Source organism: Natator depressus, chromosome 1, assembly GCF_965152275.1.
Source record: "Natator depressus isolate rNatDep1 chromosome 1, rNatDep2.hap1, whole genome shotgun sequence".
NCBI classification, from domain to species: domain Eukaryota; kingdom Metazoa; phylum Chordata; order Testudines; family Cheloniidae; genus Natator; species Natator depressus.
The window spans coordinates 24,178,094-24,199,105 of record NC_134234.1 but is presented as its reverse complement, the minus strand read 5'-3'; the positions used below and the strand labels follow the sequence as shown (position 1 = coordinate 24,199,105).

General features: G+C 45.0%; 1 protein-coding gene across 1 annotated transcript in view; it reads left to right on the top strand.

Annotated features, from left to right (window-relative positions):
* The window catches only part of CTSC (cathepsin C), a 34,839-nt gene extending 17,622 nt beyond the window's left edge, over window positions 1-17,217 (top strand). Inside the window, exons 3-7 of the mRNA XM_074956377.1 lie at window positions 4,462-4,628; window positions 5,938-6,093; window positions 9,316-9,431; window positions 14,648-14,779; window positions 16,012-17,217. Of these exons, the coding sequence (XP_074812478.1) occupies window positions 4,462-4,628; window positions 5,938-6,093; window positions 9,316-9,431; window positions 14,648-14,779; window positions 16,012-16,514 (1,074 nt within the window). The 3' untranslated portion in view covers window positions 16,515-17,217. The remainder of the gene's footprint in view (window positions 1-4,461; window positions 4,629-5,937; window positions 6,094-9,315; window positions 9,432-14,647; window positions 14,780-16,011) is intronic.
* Window positions 17,218-21,012: the final 3,795 nt, after the last annotated feature.

The following is a 21,012-nucleotide window of genomic DNA, read 5'->3' as shown; positions in this document are numbered from 1 at the left end:
GTGGGGTAGCTTGGGGCTTGTCTTCAGCCAATGTTGCCACCATCCTGTTTTGAACACAAGACAAATGCTGTGAGCCTATGTCTGGCTTGTTAGAAGGAGGGCGGCAAGCAGGTGGGTATGGATTGTTAAGATTCAAGGTCAATACTCCTCAGGAACAGCATATTCAGGCTATTATGGAGAGCCAAGTACAGTACACTCACAGTGAGTGTTTATTAATGTAAAGTTAATAACTTTCTGCTTCTGATACAGAATGTCTGGGCTTTATCAGCGCTGTTTTTTTGAGAATCCCTCCAGACTATAGAACAAATGCAAAGTCCCACCCGCAGTAAAACCCGCACCCCTAAGCCAGAGCCCTCATCCTTCCCACACCCCAACCCTCTGCCCCATCCCTGAATCCCCTCCCACACACCAAAGCCCTCGGCCCACCCCCACCACATACATTTTATTATGTGCATCAATATGAAGCTGATGTGTCATATTGGTGCACGTAACAAAATTCATTCCACACATGGGTGTAAAAAATTAGAGGGAACACTGCCCCAGTGTCTCCCCGGGCTCCACCCTCCCCTACATTGCCCCGAGTTGCCTTCCGCAGCCTCGCACCCCAGGCCTGCCCTGCTCCTTGTCTCCTTGTCTCCTGTACCAGGCTGCCCTCCTGACCACAGCGCTCACCCCTGAGACTGGCCCTGCTGTTGCTTTCCTACTCCTCTGCCCTGGGAACTCCCTACAGCCTCCTTCCAATATCAGGTTCCCCAGGAAACAGCAGCAGCTGCCTCTGCTCCTGATTCAGCTAAGGAGTACCCCCCCCACGCTTCCTCTAAACCAGGGGTCTCAAAACCAGGGGACCCCAAAGTGGGTTGTGACCCCGTTTTAATGGGGTCGCCAGGGCTGGTGTTAAACTGAAGCCCAAGCCCCACCACCTGGAGCCGGAGCCAAAGCCGAAGCCCAAGGGCTTGAGCCCTGGGCAGCAGGGCTCAGGTTACAGGCCCCCTGCCTGGGGCTGAAGCCCTTGGGCTTCAGCTTTGGCCACCCGACCCGGGACAGTGAGGCTTGGGCTTTGGGCCCCCCCAAGTGGGGGGGCGGTGCTCAGGCTTCGTTCCCCCTCCTGGCATCATGTATTATTTTTTGTTGTCAGAAGGGGGTCACGGTGCAATGAAGTTTGAGAACTGCTGCTCAAAACCAAACCTCCCACACCCCAGGTTAGCGGGAAGTCTCCTTCCATTTACTGGCTGAACTCACCCCACTTCCCCAGACCCCCATATGCTGCTGTGTGGGGTTGCTACCGGCTGAGAGGGTTATGGCTCCTCCCCACCCCATAGCTTCAGATAAACTGGAGCACGCAGAGGCTAGGCTGTGGCTTTCCTTTGCTGTAAAGGCTATGGAGAGGAGGAGGAGAAGGAGGAGGTAACGTCTCTCTTCCCCCAAGGCGGAGGGGGTAGAAGGCCTCACCTATCTCACACACTTGTATGGCTTGGCCAGCCAGCAAAGTGTGTTGTGTGTGAGGGGTGATCCTCAGGTGTCCCCTCCCCCAAACAGACAGTCCCCCCATACACAACTGCTGCAAGGGAAGGGAGATCAGTGGGTTGGCTTCCTCAGCCAGGCCTCCCTCGTGCCAGCTTCCTGGGGGGAGACAGAGCCAGGGCTGGCCTCTTCAGCGTGGGTCCCCAGAGCAGATTTGAAGGAGAAGAGAAAGAAATGGGAGGTATCCCAGGGGGAAGCATGCACTGGCACACGTTAGCACATTTCCCTCTCCTCTCCCAGTCTGCGCGGCTCACTGGGTGCAGCAAAGGGGACTCTGCTCCTACCAGGCAGTAACTGCACCTCCCTCCCCGCCCCGCCCCAGCAGCCAAGCAGGGAGGAGGGTGCTGCAGCAGGGGGTCACCTCTGGAAACAGCACGGCTGGGTTGGGGGACGGAGCTGGCCACATGTGGACATGCTCCTTGCAGCCTGTCCCCAACCCCCTGATGCAAAGCTGGGAACCCCCTACCCCGACACGGGAGAAGGGGATGACACCCTCCCTCTCCCACCCGCCCATGATTATTTCACCTGTCTCCCAGCTGCCGGCCAGCTCCATGCTGGCAGCAAGCTCAGAGCGCGGCGCCAAGCCATCACCCCCAAAGGTGCCTGCCACAAGCAGTGGCCCATGAGGGGGGTGCAGAAGCCTCAACGCCAGCCGAGATACCCATCTAGGCTAGTTGTGGTAAAGCCTGCAGGCGGCAAGGCTGGGGAGGGGGCTAAAGCTCAGACTATAGCGAATCCCTGCATGGTGTCTTGCACAAGAGGCCAGTTTGTACCTCTCTGCCCCCCAAGTCAGCGCTCCCAGAGCTGGACGGGGGGACACCCCAGGCCCTCTTCGCTGTGCTGGCCAGCTCCATGCGCCACTGCTGAGCAGAAGTGCCCTGCGGCAGCACCAGCTACCAATCAGTTGGGGAAGCCAGGGAGAGCACAGGGCAGGTACCACAGCACTGCGCACAGAGTGCCCTAGGCATTTGCCCAGGTCACCCACCCCTAAAGCCAGCCCTGCTAATAACAGGGTCTTTTAATAATGTCTTTTGGTGCCCCCATTGGGAGGAGACATGCTTGTCTTCTGAATGTAGAAGTGATCCCATTGCAGCTCTTAAACTGGTAACAGGAGTGAACTTCCGACATTGTAAAACCATTGGAAGATTAAAACTCTCTGAACTTCTCTTGGAATGTGGTAGACTTAATTATTTTACCATGTGTTCCCTTGTTCCTGGTTCCCTGCAGAGCCCCGACAAACACCCCTACCTCCTACTCTCTTTATTAGCTGCATTGTCTGGGTTATCCCTGAGGGGCTGGTTCTCCAAACTGCGGCCACTACCTTTCTGGGCTAGAGGGCCTGGAGACAGCAGTGGCTATATGACACGATGTACTTTAGCGTGTTGACAACATTGTCCCAATATTTGGTATCAGGGGGACTTGACCATGTTCTGATAGTGTCCTTGGACTGAGCAGGGCTATGGAATGACCCGGAGGCGCTGTTAACCATTTATTCTACACTGCAAGAAGGAGCTACAAGTCAGGTGACAACGTAGTTGCAGTGGTTCCCCAAACACTCTAGTGTCACTTGGTCTTAAGCAGAATCTCAGCACTACCACTCCTTTGACACTCCCTCTTCTAAAGGCTTGTCTACACTGGCACTTTACAGCGCTGCAACTTTCTTGCTCAGGGGTGTGAAAAAACACCCCCCTGAGCGCTGCAAGTTTCAGTGCTGTAAAGTGCCAGTGTAGACAGTGCACCAGCCCTGGGAGCTGCGAGCTATTTCCCTCATGGAGGTGGGTTTTTTATAGAGCTGGGAGAGCTCTCTCCCAGCACTGGTGCCGTGACTACGCAGGCTTTAAAGTGCTGTCATGGCAGCACTTTAACGTTGCTAGTGAAGACATTCCCTAAGTATTCTGCTTTCAAAGCCCTGTTAATCCAGAAAGTAAGATATCAAAGCTTTACTGTAAAGCTGGACGGAGAGATTGATCTCATTTGATAACTTAATCTTTACGCCCACTTTTAGCTGGTAAAATTCCAGAGGGTGTAACATTGAATGAGCGTTGGCTTTCAGAGATAAGATGAGTAATAGGGAAGCATTGAAGTTTTAATGCACTGGAAATAGTATTTGTATTTACAATCAATACTGCATTTATATGCAAATGGATTTCAGTAACACATCACCCTGTTCTTTGAAGTTGCCTTCTTTGAATCAACATTTACTGCGCCTAGAATAAATTTTTGTTTAACTTGTCAAAGTGAACCTGTTTCCTTACATACAGTTGACACAACTCACAAACTAGAGGGAAACTTGCTTCCTGGTCCAGCTCTCTGAAATGGGAAAACTAGGAGGCGTAGTGCTGTCTGAAGGCCTGTAAGGGGATGCTGTCTGTTCTCTTGGCGTGCCCCCTTCAGACCTTGAAAGAGCAGCCTCTCAGTAAGGCAGTGCGTCACACCAAGGGTGTGTGTTTTGTCACGGTTCTTTCATTGAGCGTATTGCCACGGTACCTGAGGGCCATAAGTGCAGAGGATTTTAATGCCCTGCCTAAACTACTGATTTTAACCCAGTTTGTACCAGATTAGGACTTGGTTGGTAACTATGGCAACTGGCTGTGGTTTCGCCCTTGCCAGAAGCCAAGCTAGAACCTGATTGTCTTCCTATAACAAGTTCATAATTTTAACTTTATTGTGTGGACAGGACTGTGTCCGGTGGCTGGCTGGCATTCCTCCTAGGTCTGTGTTCTCGGATGTCCAGAATGCATTGCCCCACATGCACTGATACTACAGTGTGCATGTCCTCCAGATGCACTCTTATGTAAGATTTTTCCAGAATAAAACTGATACATAGCTGTACTTGTTCTGTGGAGAGTGGCTTAGTAGCAAATTACAGGTGTCACCCCTTAAACGCAGGAGTCTTGATGTGGCTGTACATGTGTCTAACAGAGTTTGTTTGGTTTACAGTACAAGAAGGAAGGACAAAACGTAACCAGTTACTGCCATGAGACATTGCCAGGATGGGTGCATGACGTGCTAGGCCATAATTGGGCATGTTTTATTGGACACAAAGTTTCGCCCTCTCCCTCCAGCATTCATGTGAACCAGCTCCCTCATCAGAAACCAAGGGAAAGGTGAGTGCACACAGTGAATGGAGGATGACTTTTTATTTTGAAATATGGTGACATCAGCAGTTGTGCTTTAAGTTCCAGACTTAAATGTGTGGACTGGCTCCGGGGCAAGATACAAAGCTATAGTATCACAGGAAGTTTGTGGTCCAAATGAAACTAAATTCCTTAGGCCTGGGCGAAGCAAGTAGTGGTGATGGGGCAGTTTAGTGGACAGGGTTTCCATTTTCTTCAGATACGGCACGCTGTCTTTAAGCTCGACTTTAATCACAGTCAAAATGGAAAGCTACATTTAATCTGTTTAAAAAAGATCTGGAGATGTTTGTAAGCTTCCTGGATGAAAAGTGCAGAATCTGTAGCAATAAGGATGTCTACAATTATTCCAGTTTAAGTGTTGTCCGATGCCGGCCATTCATTTCAGCTGCTAACAGCTAAATGGTGAATATCCTTACTTTTCAACATAAGAAATTACTGTGGTCGCTGGATATTACTCAGTCACAAATCCAAATGGGAGGAGAGGTGGTCTTAGTTAAGCTTTGGATTGAGATTTGATCCACAGTGTGAAAAAGCTGGAGAACCTCTGTCTAAATAACCTGGTGTACTTGTCCAGTTGGCTCTTTGAGGTACACTCATACTTTGAACCTTAATCTTGCATCAACCCAGTTCTAATAGAATAGAAAGACTTAGACTGAAGATCTAAAGCACTGGGTGTGGGAATTTGAAAGAAGAAGGTTAGGAAGTGGTCATCTCTGCATTCAGAAAATCCAGGGAATAGAGAAAAAGTTCTGAATTTAAATCTTAAATCCAAAGAATCCCTTTCATGCAAATGATCCCAAGTAATGTCCTCTTTAACTACTGGGACTACTTAAGGTAAAAATAACTGGCTTGATATTTGTTTCTCCCCCACACCACAGGGCAAGTCTATGCTTAAAACGCTGCTTCGGCGCAGTTGCCCTGCTGTAGTGCTTTAATGAAGACAATAAGCCGACTGGAGAGAGTTCTCCTGTCGGCATAGTTAATCCACCTCCCCAACAGGTGGTAGCTATGTCTGCGGAAGTGCTGTCTACACCAGGGGCTAGGGGTCACTATAACTACGACACTTGGAGCGGGGAGGGGGGGATTTTTCACACCCCTGAGCAATGTTGTTATGCCATTATAGGTCAGTAGGGTAGACTATACCTCAGTATTACAGCTGGCTTACAAGAGCCTGCTCCTAAGCGAGTGGTAAAGTGTTAAGTTGTCTAATCACAGCAGTTGTGTGAATAGTCTTCAGGCCAAACTTTTATCTTAATGTACTATTCCTGATTGTCTGCAGGTTTTCAAGGAGGCCTTATGTACAAAACTTTGACTTTGTGAAAGCTATCAATACTGTTCAGAAATCCTGGACAGCAACAACATACAAGGAATATGAAAACCTCTCCCTGGAAGAACTAACTAGAAGAGCTGGAGGTCTCAAGTCCAAAGCTCCGAGGTATTAAAGTTTTCCTACTTAGGTCACTCACAAGGCCTGCTGGTGAGAATCATTCACTGAGTTCTTTGTAGCTTTGCTGATTATCATCAGCTATGGATCTGGCTCCTAGTTCAGTTTATATATAATATACTGTGGAATCCAGATGTATTCAGACCCTTTACTGTATGATTGAGTGCCAGCATATTTGCCTGTTTGAGTCCTGATGATCCAAACATATCTGGCTGTCTTGCAAGCACTTCCAATGAATGGAGTTTTCGCTGTTTGATCCAGTCCTGAAATTGCCTCAGAATATACAGATTAAGGGAAGAGGTGATGACAAGGGTATAGAATGGGAATTTTAGAATTAAACTTTTAACCATCCATCGCTCAGGTTGTGTCCACACACAGCTATGGCAGGCAGGTAGGTGTTTTTATCCTTTAAATAAAGTTAATTAGGGAGTTCATAACCTTCAGTCCAAAAACAGCCATAGGCAATCATGGCTGAAATATAGACAATGCAGATTTTCAGAAGAAGTTCTCTGTCACGATATCAAATTGCCCATCCCAGTGTCTCATTCTGTAGATAACTTGGGGAGAATGCTGGCCTATATTTTATACACTGAGTATGGCACACACCATTCAATATCAGGCAGCAGGGGGTTGTGTATGCACACCGTAACCTCTGATTTCAGTACAGTCTGACCAAACTTGTAACTGGAGGTAGAAATTGTTTTTCCTTTGAAATTTCCCATTGTGTAGCTGTTGCGTTTAGTACATTAGCAAGAAGGAGAGTAAAGCTACCTTCCTATGCCAAACATTGCTTTGCAGTGATATAGCTTTGCAGATGTCTTTTTTCGCTCTCAGATGGTTGAGTCTGATGGTGTTGAGCCATGTCCTGAAGTAGGAGGGGGCTGTAGGGAAGAAATATTGTTCATACTTTTCCCCCAAACTTCACTGTACTATAGAAGTCAAGTGTACAGGTAGAATTTGAAATATCTCTAACTTTTGCTACTCTGATTACGAATAATGCCAAATATTTGCTCTGTGCCTGCAGATAATGTTGGGGCTTCCCGATACATTGGTAAGATTATGCGTTGTCCCTGTGAAGACAGTCACGTGCCCTCACAATCACAGAAAAATAGCACTAAGTACAGACACACAAACATTTAGACCCTCCATCGTCTGCGTGTAATGTTAGATCTCTGTCATGCACTTGGAGCAGCACTTGTTGGGCTGGTCTCTCCGGTCTGCTGAGAGTAGAAGTGAGCCTGATGCTCTTCACAAGCACTTGACTTTTAAAGTGAGTGGAATGCTTACCTGTGCAATCTTTTTGGCTTGTCTGCACTATGACTATCCATCGGCAATGGGTGCCGCTGAGGACGATTTAGCTGCAAGCGTAGACAGGGACAGTCAGCATTCAGAACCACTTCAGTAGCTGCGGAGAAAGTCAGCTTCAAGTGGCTGTCTCCAAGCATGCTTTAACCAGGATCATCGGAAGCATGGCTGGACACTTTGTCCTTGTCAGCGCTTGCAGTTAAACTGTGTGCACCTCTGACTGATGCACATTGACCGTAATTGGTGATTTTGTGTACTTTCAAGAAACCCTGTGTATTCTTAATGAAATTTTGTTGACAGCACAGATATTCAGTAGCTGTTCAAAGTCGGTTGTAAGGCTGGCATCCTTGATGATATTGTGGTATTAGTTCAGCACTTCAAAACAAAAACAAACTTTTGGACTGATTTAATTGCCCTAACCAGCAGGTTGTTATGGCATAAATAAACCCTTGTCTGCTCCAGCAGGGATTGTGTCTATTTTCTCCTTGCCATATTCCATCCCACTGAAGCTAAGCAATAAAGAATCACTTGTGAGACTTGACACCCATTCAGTGTGCGTGGAGGGGGTTGCTAGCTCTAGATACAGTTAGGTGGATTAACACACGGGCCCCGGCCAATTTGGGGGCCCCCAGGAACATCGCAACTGTGGCACCGCCCTCTGCTCATCCTCTTCCCCCATGTGGCCCCGCCTCCTGGCCAGGCCGGAAGCTGGAACCGGGCCAGAGCCGCCCAGGGAGCCCTGAACCTTTCGCCTGTCCTGGGCAGAGGGCTGAGGGGCCCAAGAGCAGCCCCCTGGCCTGTGTCCCTGCCCCCTGGGGTGCACCACCCAGGATAGGTGGAGGGTTTGGAGGGGGTTTCACCAGAACTGGGGGGAAGGAGTGCCAAGGGGGCTATGCCCTCCCACTTTTTAACAAAAGAAACCTGCCTTAGTGAGAGCAGGGAACACTGTATCATCAGCGCTGGCCCCTGCTTAGCCAGGGCCGGCTCTGTGTGTGGCTGCAGCTCCCAGCCCTGGCTCTGCAGGTGGCAGATGACTCCAGTTCTGGGCAGAGGGAGCCTGGCTTGGGTGGGGGGTTGGGTTGCAGGGTCCTGAGACAGGCAGTGGATGGATGTAGTTGGGGGGGGGCATTGATCCCCAAAACAGGGGTGAGGCATGGAGGGATGTTCAAGGAGTCATGTGCCATTGCTCCCCCCCCATTTCTGCAGCTCTGAGCTGCTTTGCTCTGCCTTTAATTAAAAAGAAAATTGATCTAAATGGGGAAACACACCAAAAAAAAAAGCCTAAGTCCTGCTTGGGGGGGGTGGAAAATGGGGGAAGCGAGTGGGGGGGAGAGAAGGGGATGAGAGGGAGGGGCAATGGTGAGGGGAAGGGGGATGGGATGGGGAAGAGGGATGGGATAGGGAAGGGGAAGACAAGGGGAATGGGGTGGGGAGAGGAAGTGGGAGGGGGAAGAGAAGAAGGAGGATGGGGTGGGGAGAGGGGATGGGGTAGGGAGAAGGGAGATGGCGCAGGGGGCGGTGGGTAGAGGCACTTTGCGTCTGAATTGCCTGAGTGGCCACAGCTCCTGCACTCAGGTCACTGCAGCACCTTTTACGAAAGTTTCATCACCCTGGGGCTCCCCACAGTAACCTGGCTCCCTGGACAGCTGCCGCAGCTCTTACCACAGCCTGACAGGGCCTCAGGGGAGAGGAGGAGCAGGAGGCGGGGGCCCATGGTGAGAGGGGCTGTGGGGGCCCCAAAAGGTCTTTGTTCCCAGGGTCCCATTAAATCTTAATCTGCCTCTGCTGTTAGGAAATAGTCAGTTGAAGCAAAATTGCAAGAGATGTCAGTTCCTCATGCAATCTCTTTTCCTCTGCCTAGACAATGTGATGGTATGTTAATGTCAAATGGATGTTCTTGTGTTTTAGACCGAAGCCTGCTCCACTAACGCCCGAATTAGTCAAACAAGTTTCAGGTTTGCCAGAATCCTGGGACTGGCGGAACATTGATGGTGTCAACTATGTCAGTCCTGTAAGAAACCAAGGTACGAGGTTTTTCATAATCCCCATATGAGACTGTCTGCAAAAAGTACCTAGTACTTAATCTATTGCATGTCAGTATCATGAAAGGCCTGAATTTGCTTTGCTGTATGGTCCCCTGCGAAAAGCACTAGAACACGCCTGATATACAAACCCTCTGCTAAGGCTTGGAAAAGTTTTCGCTCTTAATACTTCCTGCCAAAGTAGAAGACTACTTCCTGTTAGACCGTCCGGTTCAGTACAGGAGTGAAAGTCAATTACCATGGCTCTCTGTATGGAGATCGCTAGCAAATTCTGTTTGTCCAAACTGTCATCATGATGAATTTCTGCCCACCACGATCTCAGAACTGATACAGTGCAAGTTCAGTTATTAATTTTTCTGCTAATTGCTGCTGACAGCATATTATCATACAATTTTAACCAATAATCCCTTGAAGGATTGTTTATACCATTCTGAAGTCTCATTACTTAAATCATTTTAGGAATAATTAGTTACATGACTGATCTGTTACAGAAATAGGTGTCTGTTTATACTTTGAAAAGCATAGACACTGGTAAACGTCTGATACCCCCATAAACAAAATGCAACCACTGTAAAGCTTTTGCCTCACTCCTGCACTAGTACAGATCTTCCTTCTTAGCTAGATTTAAAGGTTCAGTCTTACTATTATTTATTTGTAGTGGTTCAAAATCTTCTCTTGAGGCAAATGGAATGGAGTGCTGCTATATAATGAAGTTGTTTCCTTAAACCATTGGTCCCTTTCCAATGCATGAGGGGCGTGTGTGTGTAGGTGTGTGTACTGAAGAATTCTTAACAAGATTTTGGGGGAAATGGGGGGGAGAGGGAAGAAGGAGGAGGATGGTGGTGCTGGTGGAATGTGAGAGAGTTGGTTCACAATCTGATCTGTGGCTGAATGATGATTGGAAATAGTGAAATGCTTACACAGGGATTATCAACAGCTAACCGGTTTAAAGACCTGTGCTTCCTTCGTACCTTCAGTTCACTTGAGAAATGTGGTATCATCCCTTCTTCATTCAGTGGGTAACAAGATTTAAGGTTTCCTCTTCCTGAAGCAGCATTGTAAACATGTTCTCAGTATGGGAAGTCTTGCTTTGCTCTTTTCAGGAATGGGAGTTGCCTAAACCCCCTCGTATTGTGTTGAGAAAGCACTTGCAACACATAAAGGAATTCAGGTGGACTGTGTTTGCATGTCACATTCAGCCAGAAATGAGCATATTTGGTATGATAAATAGCCAAAAAGATAACATTATTAATATGCATAGTGCTGACATTTCAAATAATTCATCTTCCTTACAATAATGAGCTATTGTAGATTTGCAGAGGCATCAGACATCAATGGCTGTAAATAGTTATTAGTAAAACAATGGCACAATATTAAGATTTAGATGCTGAAAGTTTGAAAATGCACTGAAGACTAACAGAACCATGAGCAGCAAGAAGCATGTTTTTTCAAACAGCCAATCATGGTAGGCAAACTTCCACATGCTAAGCTGTTGAGACAGTGCTGCATTCACTGCAAGATCATGCTTTCTTCATGTGTTTACTGTTAGAACAACGTGGCCGCTACTATTGTCCCAAATGGACAAGAATTTCACAAGGTCAAAAGTCTAGTCTTTGAAGATAATCCTTCAAAATTACAGAGGCAGGCCTCCAGCCACAGGTTTCTTGGTTTGTAATCTTCATTTATATCTATGATAGCACATCAGCATTCCCCAGTATAATCAGTCACCTTTTTTTAGGTAACCTCCTTTACTTACTATTCAGTACAGTAACTGAATTACTGTACCCTTTAATGCCAGCTAACACTTTAAGAGATAAAGGCCTGATGTACACTACAGACTTAGGTCGATGTAAGGCACCTTACGTCGAGCTAATTATGTCAGAGTCTACACCACAGCCTTGCTCCCTCCGATGTAAGTGCTCTGCTACACTGACATAAGAACTCCACCTCCACTTATGTCAGCGTAGACACTGTTACTTATGTTGGCTGTCATTCTTGTCAATTTCATGGCTTCCTGCTGGAGCCTTGATACTGACAAGAAAGGCTAGTAGGTTCCCTGCTGTGAACCAGCCCAGGGTCTCAGCCCCCCACACTGCTCCTCTGAAGTTGGGGGAAGCACTCCTGGCAAGGACATGCACCACTGACAGAAGGAAGGTAGTGAACCATGGCAGGTAATTACTGCCGTGGCTGTAAGTCAACCTAACATAGCTTGACTTAACTTTGTAGTGCAGGCATGCCCAATGCTCAGTTTGAAACTAGAAGCAAACAGAACAAAGAACTCTAATACAAATTAAGCTTCAATAAAATCACTGTCCCAGGAACCCCCCTTCCCGTGCTTTAGATATCTTCTGCAGAAGAGATTAGTTTGAGAAGATGCATTGCTGTCAGTTTCTACTGTGGGGAAATATTGTTAGGCAATTACATCACAGTAACCAATTTAGCACAGAGAGCTAGGATTCTCAGTAAATCTCTGCTCTGACTCCTGTAATCTTCCTCTCAAACCAGAGTAGGTGGAAAAACATAGTGACCTATGATTCCTCACCTTCTAAAGGCGTTTTAGGCCCTTTAATCATTTTTCATCATTTAATGATCCTTTTGCCACAGACTGAGTGGAATCTAATGCGGTTAAGTCTGTGATTGACTTGGAATTGAATTTGTGGGGAGCATCTGACGTGCAACAATTCCAGCAATTATCTCTGATCTCCACTGATATTCCATTTCTGTGTGGGTGCCATATTAGGAGGTTCCCAGAGTGTACTGCTGCAGTTAATAGGGAGAATGTTTTTGTTTAAAAAGTTACTTCCAGGACAATGATTACATGAATGAGACCTGGCCTGCTGTGGCTTGGCCAATCAGCAAACGATGGAATGATTGTGTAAGAACGGGTGTCACCTTTCACCACTTTGAACATGAATGCTCTTTGCCCAGCAGTGTGATCAGAGAGTAACTTCCACCCCCTCCTCTTCAGAGATGCATCCAACGTCTTAATGTTGAATAATGGTACAATTTCATAAAGTCCTGCTTTTATAATAGCCCTGCTTGATGCCCTCCTATACGTAGTTTGAGACATGAGGTAGTTTCTTTTTGTATTCTCAAAGCCTCATTCCTTTTTTAAGCTTTGCAGTATTTTCCTTTGTAGTGGGCAAGTCAGTTGGGGGCCTGGGTGAGGGGCGATAGTCAGAATAAGACCTCAGCTAAGCAACTCCCCCCCTTTCAAAGTTTCTACTACATCACAGAAAATACCAAGAGGGGGCGAAGGAGCTAAAACTAAAAGGCAACACTAAATTGTGGTGTAAAATATGATGCTAGGTGAATTATCTTGTTACCTGTCAGCAGAGGACAAATACTCTGAAAAGCCGGAGTATGACTGCATGCTGCTTGAGAGAATCACAAAATTAAACTTCACACTTACATTGCCAAACTCTAAAACAAGCCATTACTTTAGAAGCAGCAGTATAAGTATAGTGGTGCAGTGGGAAACTGTGGCTCTAAATACACTAATGTGCTGAGGATATCTAGAATAGTTTGTTCAGAGTTCAGTTGACACAGGTCATAGGACACCTTTTAGGAGGACTTCACAAAGAGCAGCCTCAAAAAGTTGGTTATGAGCATCCTCCGCACCATGCTAACAAATATTTTTTATATGACCATTCGGAGGCAACAGCTTAGCAATTATGCAGCTTTTAAAACTAGACAATTACAAAGTTAAACTTAACTATATTACACTATATTAAAATAAACTATATTAAAAAAACCTTCTCGGTCTTGCTGCTTCCTTTTAGGAGACATCAAACCTGCTTTATGACCACAGCTGATCCTTAAAGGGACTTCTAAATGCTAACTTCAGTGGGACTATTTTTGTGCTTACAGTTAAGCATATTTGAATAGCTTTCTTGAACTGGAGCCTAACTTCTGGTCAAACTGAAGACAATGTTAAAACAGGGTTGACTTGATTCAACAGCCTGTGCAATATAAGGGTTGCCTCCCTTTACAGCACCCTAGAATCATAGAATATCAGGGTTGGAAGGGACCTCAGGAGGTCATTTAGTCCAACCCCCTGCTCAAAGCAGGACCAATCCCCAACTAATCATCCCAGCCAGGGCTTTGTCAAGCCTGATCTTAAAATATCTAAGGAAGGAGATTCCACCACCTCCCTAGGTAACGCATTCCAGTGTTTCACCACCCTCCTAGTGAAAAAGTTTTTTCTAATATCCAACCTAAACCTCCCCCACTGCAACTTGAGACCATTACTCCTTGTTCTGTCATCAGCTACCACTGAGAACAGTCTAGATCCATCCTCTTTGGAACCCCCTTTCAGGTAGTTGAAAGCAGCTATCAAATCTCCCCTCATTCTTCTCTTCCGCAGACTAAACAATCCCAGTTCCCTCAGCCTCTCCTCATAAGTCATGTGTTCCAGTCCCCTAATCATTTTTGTTGCCCTCTGCTGGACGTTTTCCAATTTTTCCACATCCTTCTTGTAGTGTGGGGCCCAAAACTGGACACAGTACTCCAGATGAGGCCTCACCAATGTCAAATAGAGGGGAACGATCACGTCCCTCGATCTGCTGGCAATGCCCCTACTTATACATTGCAAAATGCCATTGGCCTTCTTGGCAACAAGGGCACACTGTTGACTCATATCCAGCTTCTCGTCCACTGTCACCCCTAGGTCCTTTTCTGCAGAATTGCTGCTGAGCCATTCGGTCCCTAGTCTGTAGCGGTGCATGGGATTCTTCCGTCCTAAGTGCAGGACTCTGCACTTGTCCTTGTTGAACCTCATCAGATTTCTTTTGGCCCAATCCTCTAATTTGTCTAGGTCCCTCTGTATCCTATCCCTACCCTCCAGCATATCTACCCCTCCTCCCAGTTTAGTGTCATCTACAAACTTGCTGAGGGTGCAATCCACGCCATCCTCCAGATCATTTATGAAGATATTGAACAAAACCGGCCCGAGGACCGACCCTTGGGGCACTCCACTTGATACCGGCTGCCAACTAGACATGGAGCCATTGATCACTACCCGTTGAGCCCAACAATCTAGCCAACTTTCTATCCACCTTATAGTCCATTCATCCAGCCCATACGTCTTTAACTTGCTGGCAAGAATACTGTGGGAGACCGTGTCAAAAGCTTTGCTAAAGCTTTTGGTCTTGGTCTTGTTTAGTTTGCTGATGTTTTGTATTTCCTGTATTCCTCAGCATCATGTGGCAGCTGCTATGCATTTGCTTCCGTGGGCATGTTGGAGGCAAGAATTCGTATCCGCACTAACAATACTCAGACACCAATCTTCAGTCCTCAGCAGGTTGTGTCCTGCAGCCATTATTCTCAAGGTGAGTAGACTGGAGATGTTCCCCTGGTATTGAGGAGATGGGGGAGGACACCACCCCAAGGATTTTGTCACTACCGGAGAGGAAGGGTTGACAGTCTCTTCTAATTGATTGGCAACCATTTTTGTAAGCCTATCTGTGGTCTTCGGGTGGGAAGCTCATTTGCTGTGAAATAGCAGCTTCAGAAAGCCAGGGTATTAGAACACGCTTCTTTCATGACTGAAAGAAATGACTAATTCTTGAGTGTCATATGCTTAGGACTACATTTTATGGTAGCTGGCTTCTGTGACTCCAACATAGTGATCCAGATTTCATTCCAGGGTCATTAGAGTCCATTTTGCTGTGTGCATGGGAATGTTGTATTGGAGTTGAACCACCAGTGGTTTGCTTAACACTAGCTAGTGGTCTGTGGAGACTGACTGCTCATTTGATGTCTGCTGTCCTCCTTCTCCAGCTGTTTGTGCAGGCATCCAGGCGCTTCATTGTAAACAGCTTTGGATGGCTGCAAAAAGCAGCTGGAAACAAGGGAAAGGAACCTGTCTAGGGGAATGTGCTGTGTTGGAGAGTATCCTGGAGCAGGTGTAATCCACCTGCAGAGAAGAGGGAATGTCTAGGGGGAGCAGAGGAGATTGGAATTGGGCAGTTTGTCCAGGGAGTTCGGAGAAGGCCACCAGACTGGGTAGCACATCTAGGGAGAAGGGAACAAAATGTCCCTGAAGCGTGTACAGAGGGAGGAAGAACAGAGTGGTGGGGGGAGGCAAAAGGAAAAGCAAAAAGCAGCAGACCGTGCGATTCTCTTTTGGGAAAAAGGACACCACCCCCACCATATCTGACAGGTACAATACATATGTTTTTTACTGGTGCTATGTTTCCATGTAAGGAATTGCTGTGGTTACCATGGGGATGTCGTATGGTCACAAATGGCTGAGGAGATAGCTTGTACAGTAAGGAAGAGGGAGTTAAGGTGGTCCACCCTGTGAGTCAGCTTGAGAGCCTCTGCTCTGGGTGTTAAAAGAATGTTAGGCATTGTTTCCTCTTGATCTCAGGGGAGAGATAAGAGTGGTTCCCTTTTAACTGTAACCTGCATTAGCCATGCTCAGTCTGATACAAAATATCGGGGATAATAAAGACTTGTGGTGATTTTTAAAACAATGAACTTGCAAAATTGCAGCTTCCTCTCTTACCCCAAAAAGACCTTCTGCAAGGAATAATCAGATCTTTTCTGACTATTTCAGGTTGTGATGGTGGATTCCCATACCTCATTGCTGGGAAATACATCCAAGATTTTGGTGTGCTGGAGGAAGAGTGTTTCCCTTACACAGCCACAGATTCTCCATGCACTCCGAAGCGGAACTGTTACCACTACTATGCCTCTGAGTACCACTACGTTGGAGGGTTTTATGGAGGCTGCAATGAAGCCCTGATGAAGCTTGAACTTGTCATATATGGGCCAATGGCCGTTGCTTTTGAAGTTTATAGTGATTTCATGCTCTATAGAGGAGGAATCTACCATCACACTGGGCTGCAGGATGAGTTCAACCCCTTTGAGTTGACCAATCATGCTGTGTTGCTTGTGGGGTATGGCAAAGATCCAGATACTGGTGAGAAGTTCTGGACAGTGAAAAATAGCTGGGGAAGCTCATGGGGAGAAAATGGTTACTTCAGAATCCGCCGGGGCACTGATGAATGTGCCATTGAAAGTATAGCAGTGTCCGCAACTCCTGTTCCAAAATTATAAAGCAAAACTCCTTTCTAGTGCCTCATTTCTGAGAAGCAAATTTCTTTGCCATAGGAGCGTATTGATTATATTATGTACTTGGAAAATTTTACTGCAGTATTTTAAAGCTTAAGAATGAGCTTTAATGAGATTTTTCAGAATCAAGTGAGCAGTTTTCACTCTCTACCACTGACGACACTTCAAAATTCTGTTGTTTGTTTATGATACACAAAGATACACTTCCTGTGTATAGAGGCTGGCAGTAAATTCTCTAAGAACACAATTGCCATTAGATTAACAATAAGTGGTAGTTATTCATCATTGTATAAAGCTCCGATATTCCTTTTCTTCTCTTTGGACAATCTTAAAACTAGACCTCAGAAGGAAATGACTGCTACAATAATCTATAATTACTTAAAGGGCACTTTTTAAAGTATTGTGCCTTACTCCTGGGACATCAGGGGATCATTGTCTTTTAAAATTGGACATCTTAAGTGTCCATCAGAGAATGATTACACTGTGATTAAAGGGAAACTTTAAAGCTTTAAGTGTTTGGCAAATGTGCAAGCAAAATGTCAGATGTCAAACTCTCTGAACCTCAAAGTTCGTTTTACATATTGGCCTTTTACTGCATTTATGTGGCGGTTTTTTTAAGTTCCTATTTTTATGAATGTCATTTGAATTCAATTCCAAGCTGATCCTCAATAAAAGTCTGACTATTGCTGTGGGAGTTGTTTCTTACTGAAGTTGGTGCCTTTTTATTGCTATGACCTACACCAACAGCTTCAAAATTGAGAAGGGATATTCAGGTATTTTAGCGTAAGGAAGATTTTGGGGTGGGTGGGGGAGGAGAATTATAAATCATCTGTCCTCCAGCCAATTCTGTTCGGTATCGGTTCTTACACTGCGTGGTGTTGCTCTTTAGTGCAAGCTCAAGCAGAGTCTTTGTGGAGAGTCTTTGTACAGCGCCTTGCACAGTGCAGTCCCAGTCCATGATTAGAGCTTCTTGGTGGTATGGCAGTATTAATAATAATCTGTGCGTGGATGTAAATAAGGCTATATCAGCTGTAATCCTCTACACCGAAAGGTAATACCTCAAGCCCCATATGTATCTGCTCCCTTATTTCCATGTCCATATGTAGGTAAGAAAAGGAATGGTGAACAGGCATGATGGAAGAGATGTGAGCATAGACAGTCCTCCTCTGCAGGGGGGAGATGTCACATAGCTTCCTCCTGCAACAAGACAGGAATATCTTTCCCCCACTTGCTGGAAAGTTTTTTTTCTGTGACCTGGGTGAAACAGTTCCCACTGTATAGAACTATCTGACCTTGGTCAAACAGTTCCCATTGTGTCGAGCTATCTCTGAGAGGTTTCTATTGCACACAGTTCCTGGGGTGATCCTTATGCTTGTGTGCATTTCTTCAATAAGCCACTAACATTGGCCTCATCCAATGTAGCACATTTGAAATATAGAGACATGGTCGATATTCCCAGCCTCAGATACAAAAATGATACATGCATACAAATTGGATAAACACATTCAGTAAATTATAACCTTTCCAATGAAGGTTACATGAGCCATCTTGCATAAAGTACTTCTCAGTTATGTCATATCCATATCATAAGCATATTTTCATGAAGAATATGGAGTGTAATGTCACACAAATGATCTTGAATACTTAGTGATCAGTTGTGTAACAGATAAAGTGCAAGATGGGGACTATTCAGTGTCTGCTACAGACCTCCAAATCACAGTAGAGAACAGGATGAGGAACTCCTTATGCACATATCTATAATGTGTAGGGAACCTGGATTATCAGGGGACATCTGTATGAGTGACATATACTGGAGGTGACATGCTGCAATACTAAAACATCCTTGGAACTTTTAAAAATCATAGGTGACAATTTCCTAGCTTAAAAAGTGTTTCATCTGACCTAGGGTAATTCTGTATTAGAGCTCACCTTGACAGATAAAGAGGAATCGATCACAGAACTAAAAATTAGTGGTTGCTTAAGTACAAGTGATCATGACTTGATTACATCTATGTGCAAACAGAGTAAAGTCCCAACCGGTTATTATATATATATTTGGTACTTTAGAAAGGCCAGTTTTAAAAAGCTGAAAACAATTGAGCCAAATCACCTGGCAGAAAGAATGTACTCAGAAAAATATGATGGCAATTGAGAACTACTTAAGGACACTTTATTAGGTGCCCCAAAGCCAAAATCAGGAGAGAAGGCTACACTTATTAAAACCACAGCCTAGATTAAAAAGGAACTGAGAGCAGGAGGCAGTCAAACAAACACCCACACCCACACGCACATATATAACATAGAATAGAGGGGAAGTTGATAGCAATAAATATAATTTAGAAAGCAGAAAATTAATAAGGGAACCAAAAGGACACAAGGAGATGTCTATGGCCACCAGAGTTAAGGACAATAAGGAGTTTTAAAGTATATCAGGAACAACTGGAACCCCGTCAATGGTATTAGTCCCAAGGCCAGCCTTAGAGATGGGTGACCTGGGCAACCATCCAGGGTGCCAACATTTCGGATGCCAAATCATCACATTCAGGAGCATCCAATCTCTGTGAGTTGTAGTGTTTTGTTCTCTTGTGACTTTGGGGCGTGGGGGCACTGAAAATATTTTCTGCTGTACGCTCCCAAACATCTAGGGCCATCGCTGATTGGTCCATTACTAGGTGGAAATGGTAGAATTGTTAATGTTAATACAGAAATGGCAGAAGTGTTCCATAAATATTTCTGTTCTCTGTTTGAGGAAAAACCCAGATGATATAGTCATATCAGATGATGAAACAAAATCAATAGGTACCTACATGAGAAACAATTAAATAATAGAGAGCTCTTTAGTCAAGCAGACAAAGGTGTAACAATGTCTAATGGCTCAAAATTGAAGCTAGACAAATTCAGACTGGCAAGAAGACACATATTTTTAACAGTTACTTAACCATTGGAACAACTTACCGAGGGCTGTGTAGCAGATTCTCAGTTACAGGAAATTTTAAAATCAAGATTGGATGTTCTAAAAAAATTTGCTCTTGTTCAAACCTATCTGTTGTACTTGAAGCAGGAATTAATTCAGGAAAGTCCTATGGCCTGGGTTATGCAGGAGGCCAGACTCGCTTGTCAAAATGGTCCCTTCTAGCCTTAGCATTTAAAACCTACGAAAGTTTCTAGTTCATATGACTGTGAAGTTTATATTCCAAATATAAACTGAGGGTAACACTGTGGTTTTGTCATCTTGGGACCTTGTCCATCCGAGGATTAATTAGCCCAATTTTCAGCCATTGTTGTCGAGGAAGCAGTGTAGCTGCATCAGTGCAAGCCTATAGTGTACGGAAAGTCACAATTTGCACCAGTGGAGTTTATCATTGTAGCAAGGTTTGGAGGATGTTATACAAGCCAGTGATATGCTAGGATTAAGTATTTGTTTATTATGAGCTGGAGACCTCACTCATCATGCTCCCGTCCAGTGCTGCAGCTTTAATGCAAGGCCCTAAACATGATGAATGCTTAAATTACAGCTGCGTTTTATCAGTTTTCATCTCCCGAATTACTGCTTTGCGTACATGCTACTAGAAATCACACATATGATGCTGAAGTTAAGTGGTATCTTAGCTGAGGCAGAAAATGAGTTATTTCCAAGTTCAGTTTAAGGTATTTGTTTAGGTCTGTGAGATTGAATGATCTGGGAGCCAGTTTTGTGAACAAATTCCCCTCTATATATGCCCCATTGAGGTTAAGATCATTGGGACCCTTAAGGTTTCTACTCTTACTAGGACAGGACTCCCTCTAGAATAAGCAACACATCATTAGGCATAGTGGGTACTTAATCCTTGTTCCTCAAAAACTTGCTCTTCAGGAGGCAATTAACAAACTGTCTGGACAATGGCAAATGTTTTTTCACAGGAAATTTTTAAAAGTTTTTTTTTGTTTTTGTCAAAATTTTCTATGACTTTTGTTGTTTTCAGGGAAAAAATAACTAAAACCCATTTTAAATAAAAATAATCTCATATATATATATATATATATATATATGCTGTAAACATTTTCCGTTTAGAAAACTTGAAATTACAATTTATTTTTACTGAAAATTTCTTAGTTTTCACTTTTTGATTTTTGGCGAGCTCCCTCTTCCCATCACAGACAATGTCATTAAAATGATATTTTCCCATTAAAGTGTTCATTTTTTGAGGAAAAGCCATTTTTTGTCCAAATTACTTTTCAATTAATTTTATTTTTTTCAGCCAGCTTGACTTCTGGGTGTTGTAGTCTCTACAGCAATGGGTGGGAGTCAGTAACAACGAGCTATCAGAGCAGCATGATATGACCATCTGATGCAGATGGGGCTGTTTAGCTGTGTGTTGAAATAATGTGAGGAGCCCCAAGAGTGTTCCAGAGCCACCTGATCTCTGGGATGTGCTTTGAACAATGTAAAAATGTTAATTTCCTGTATGGTTAAATAACAAAATTGTGAACATGGCTATAGCTA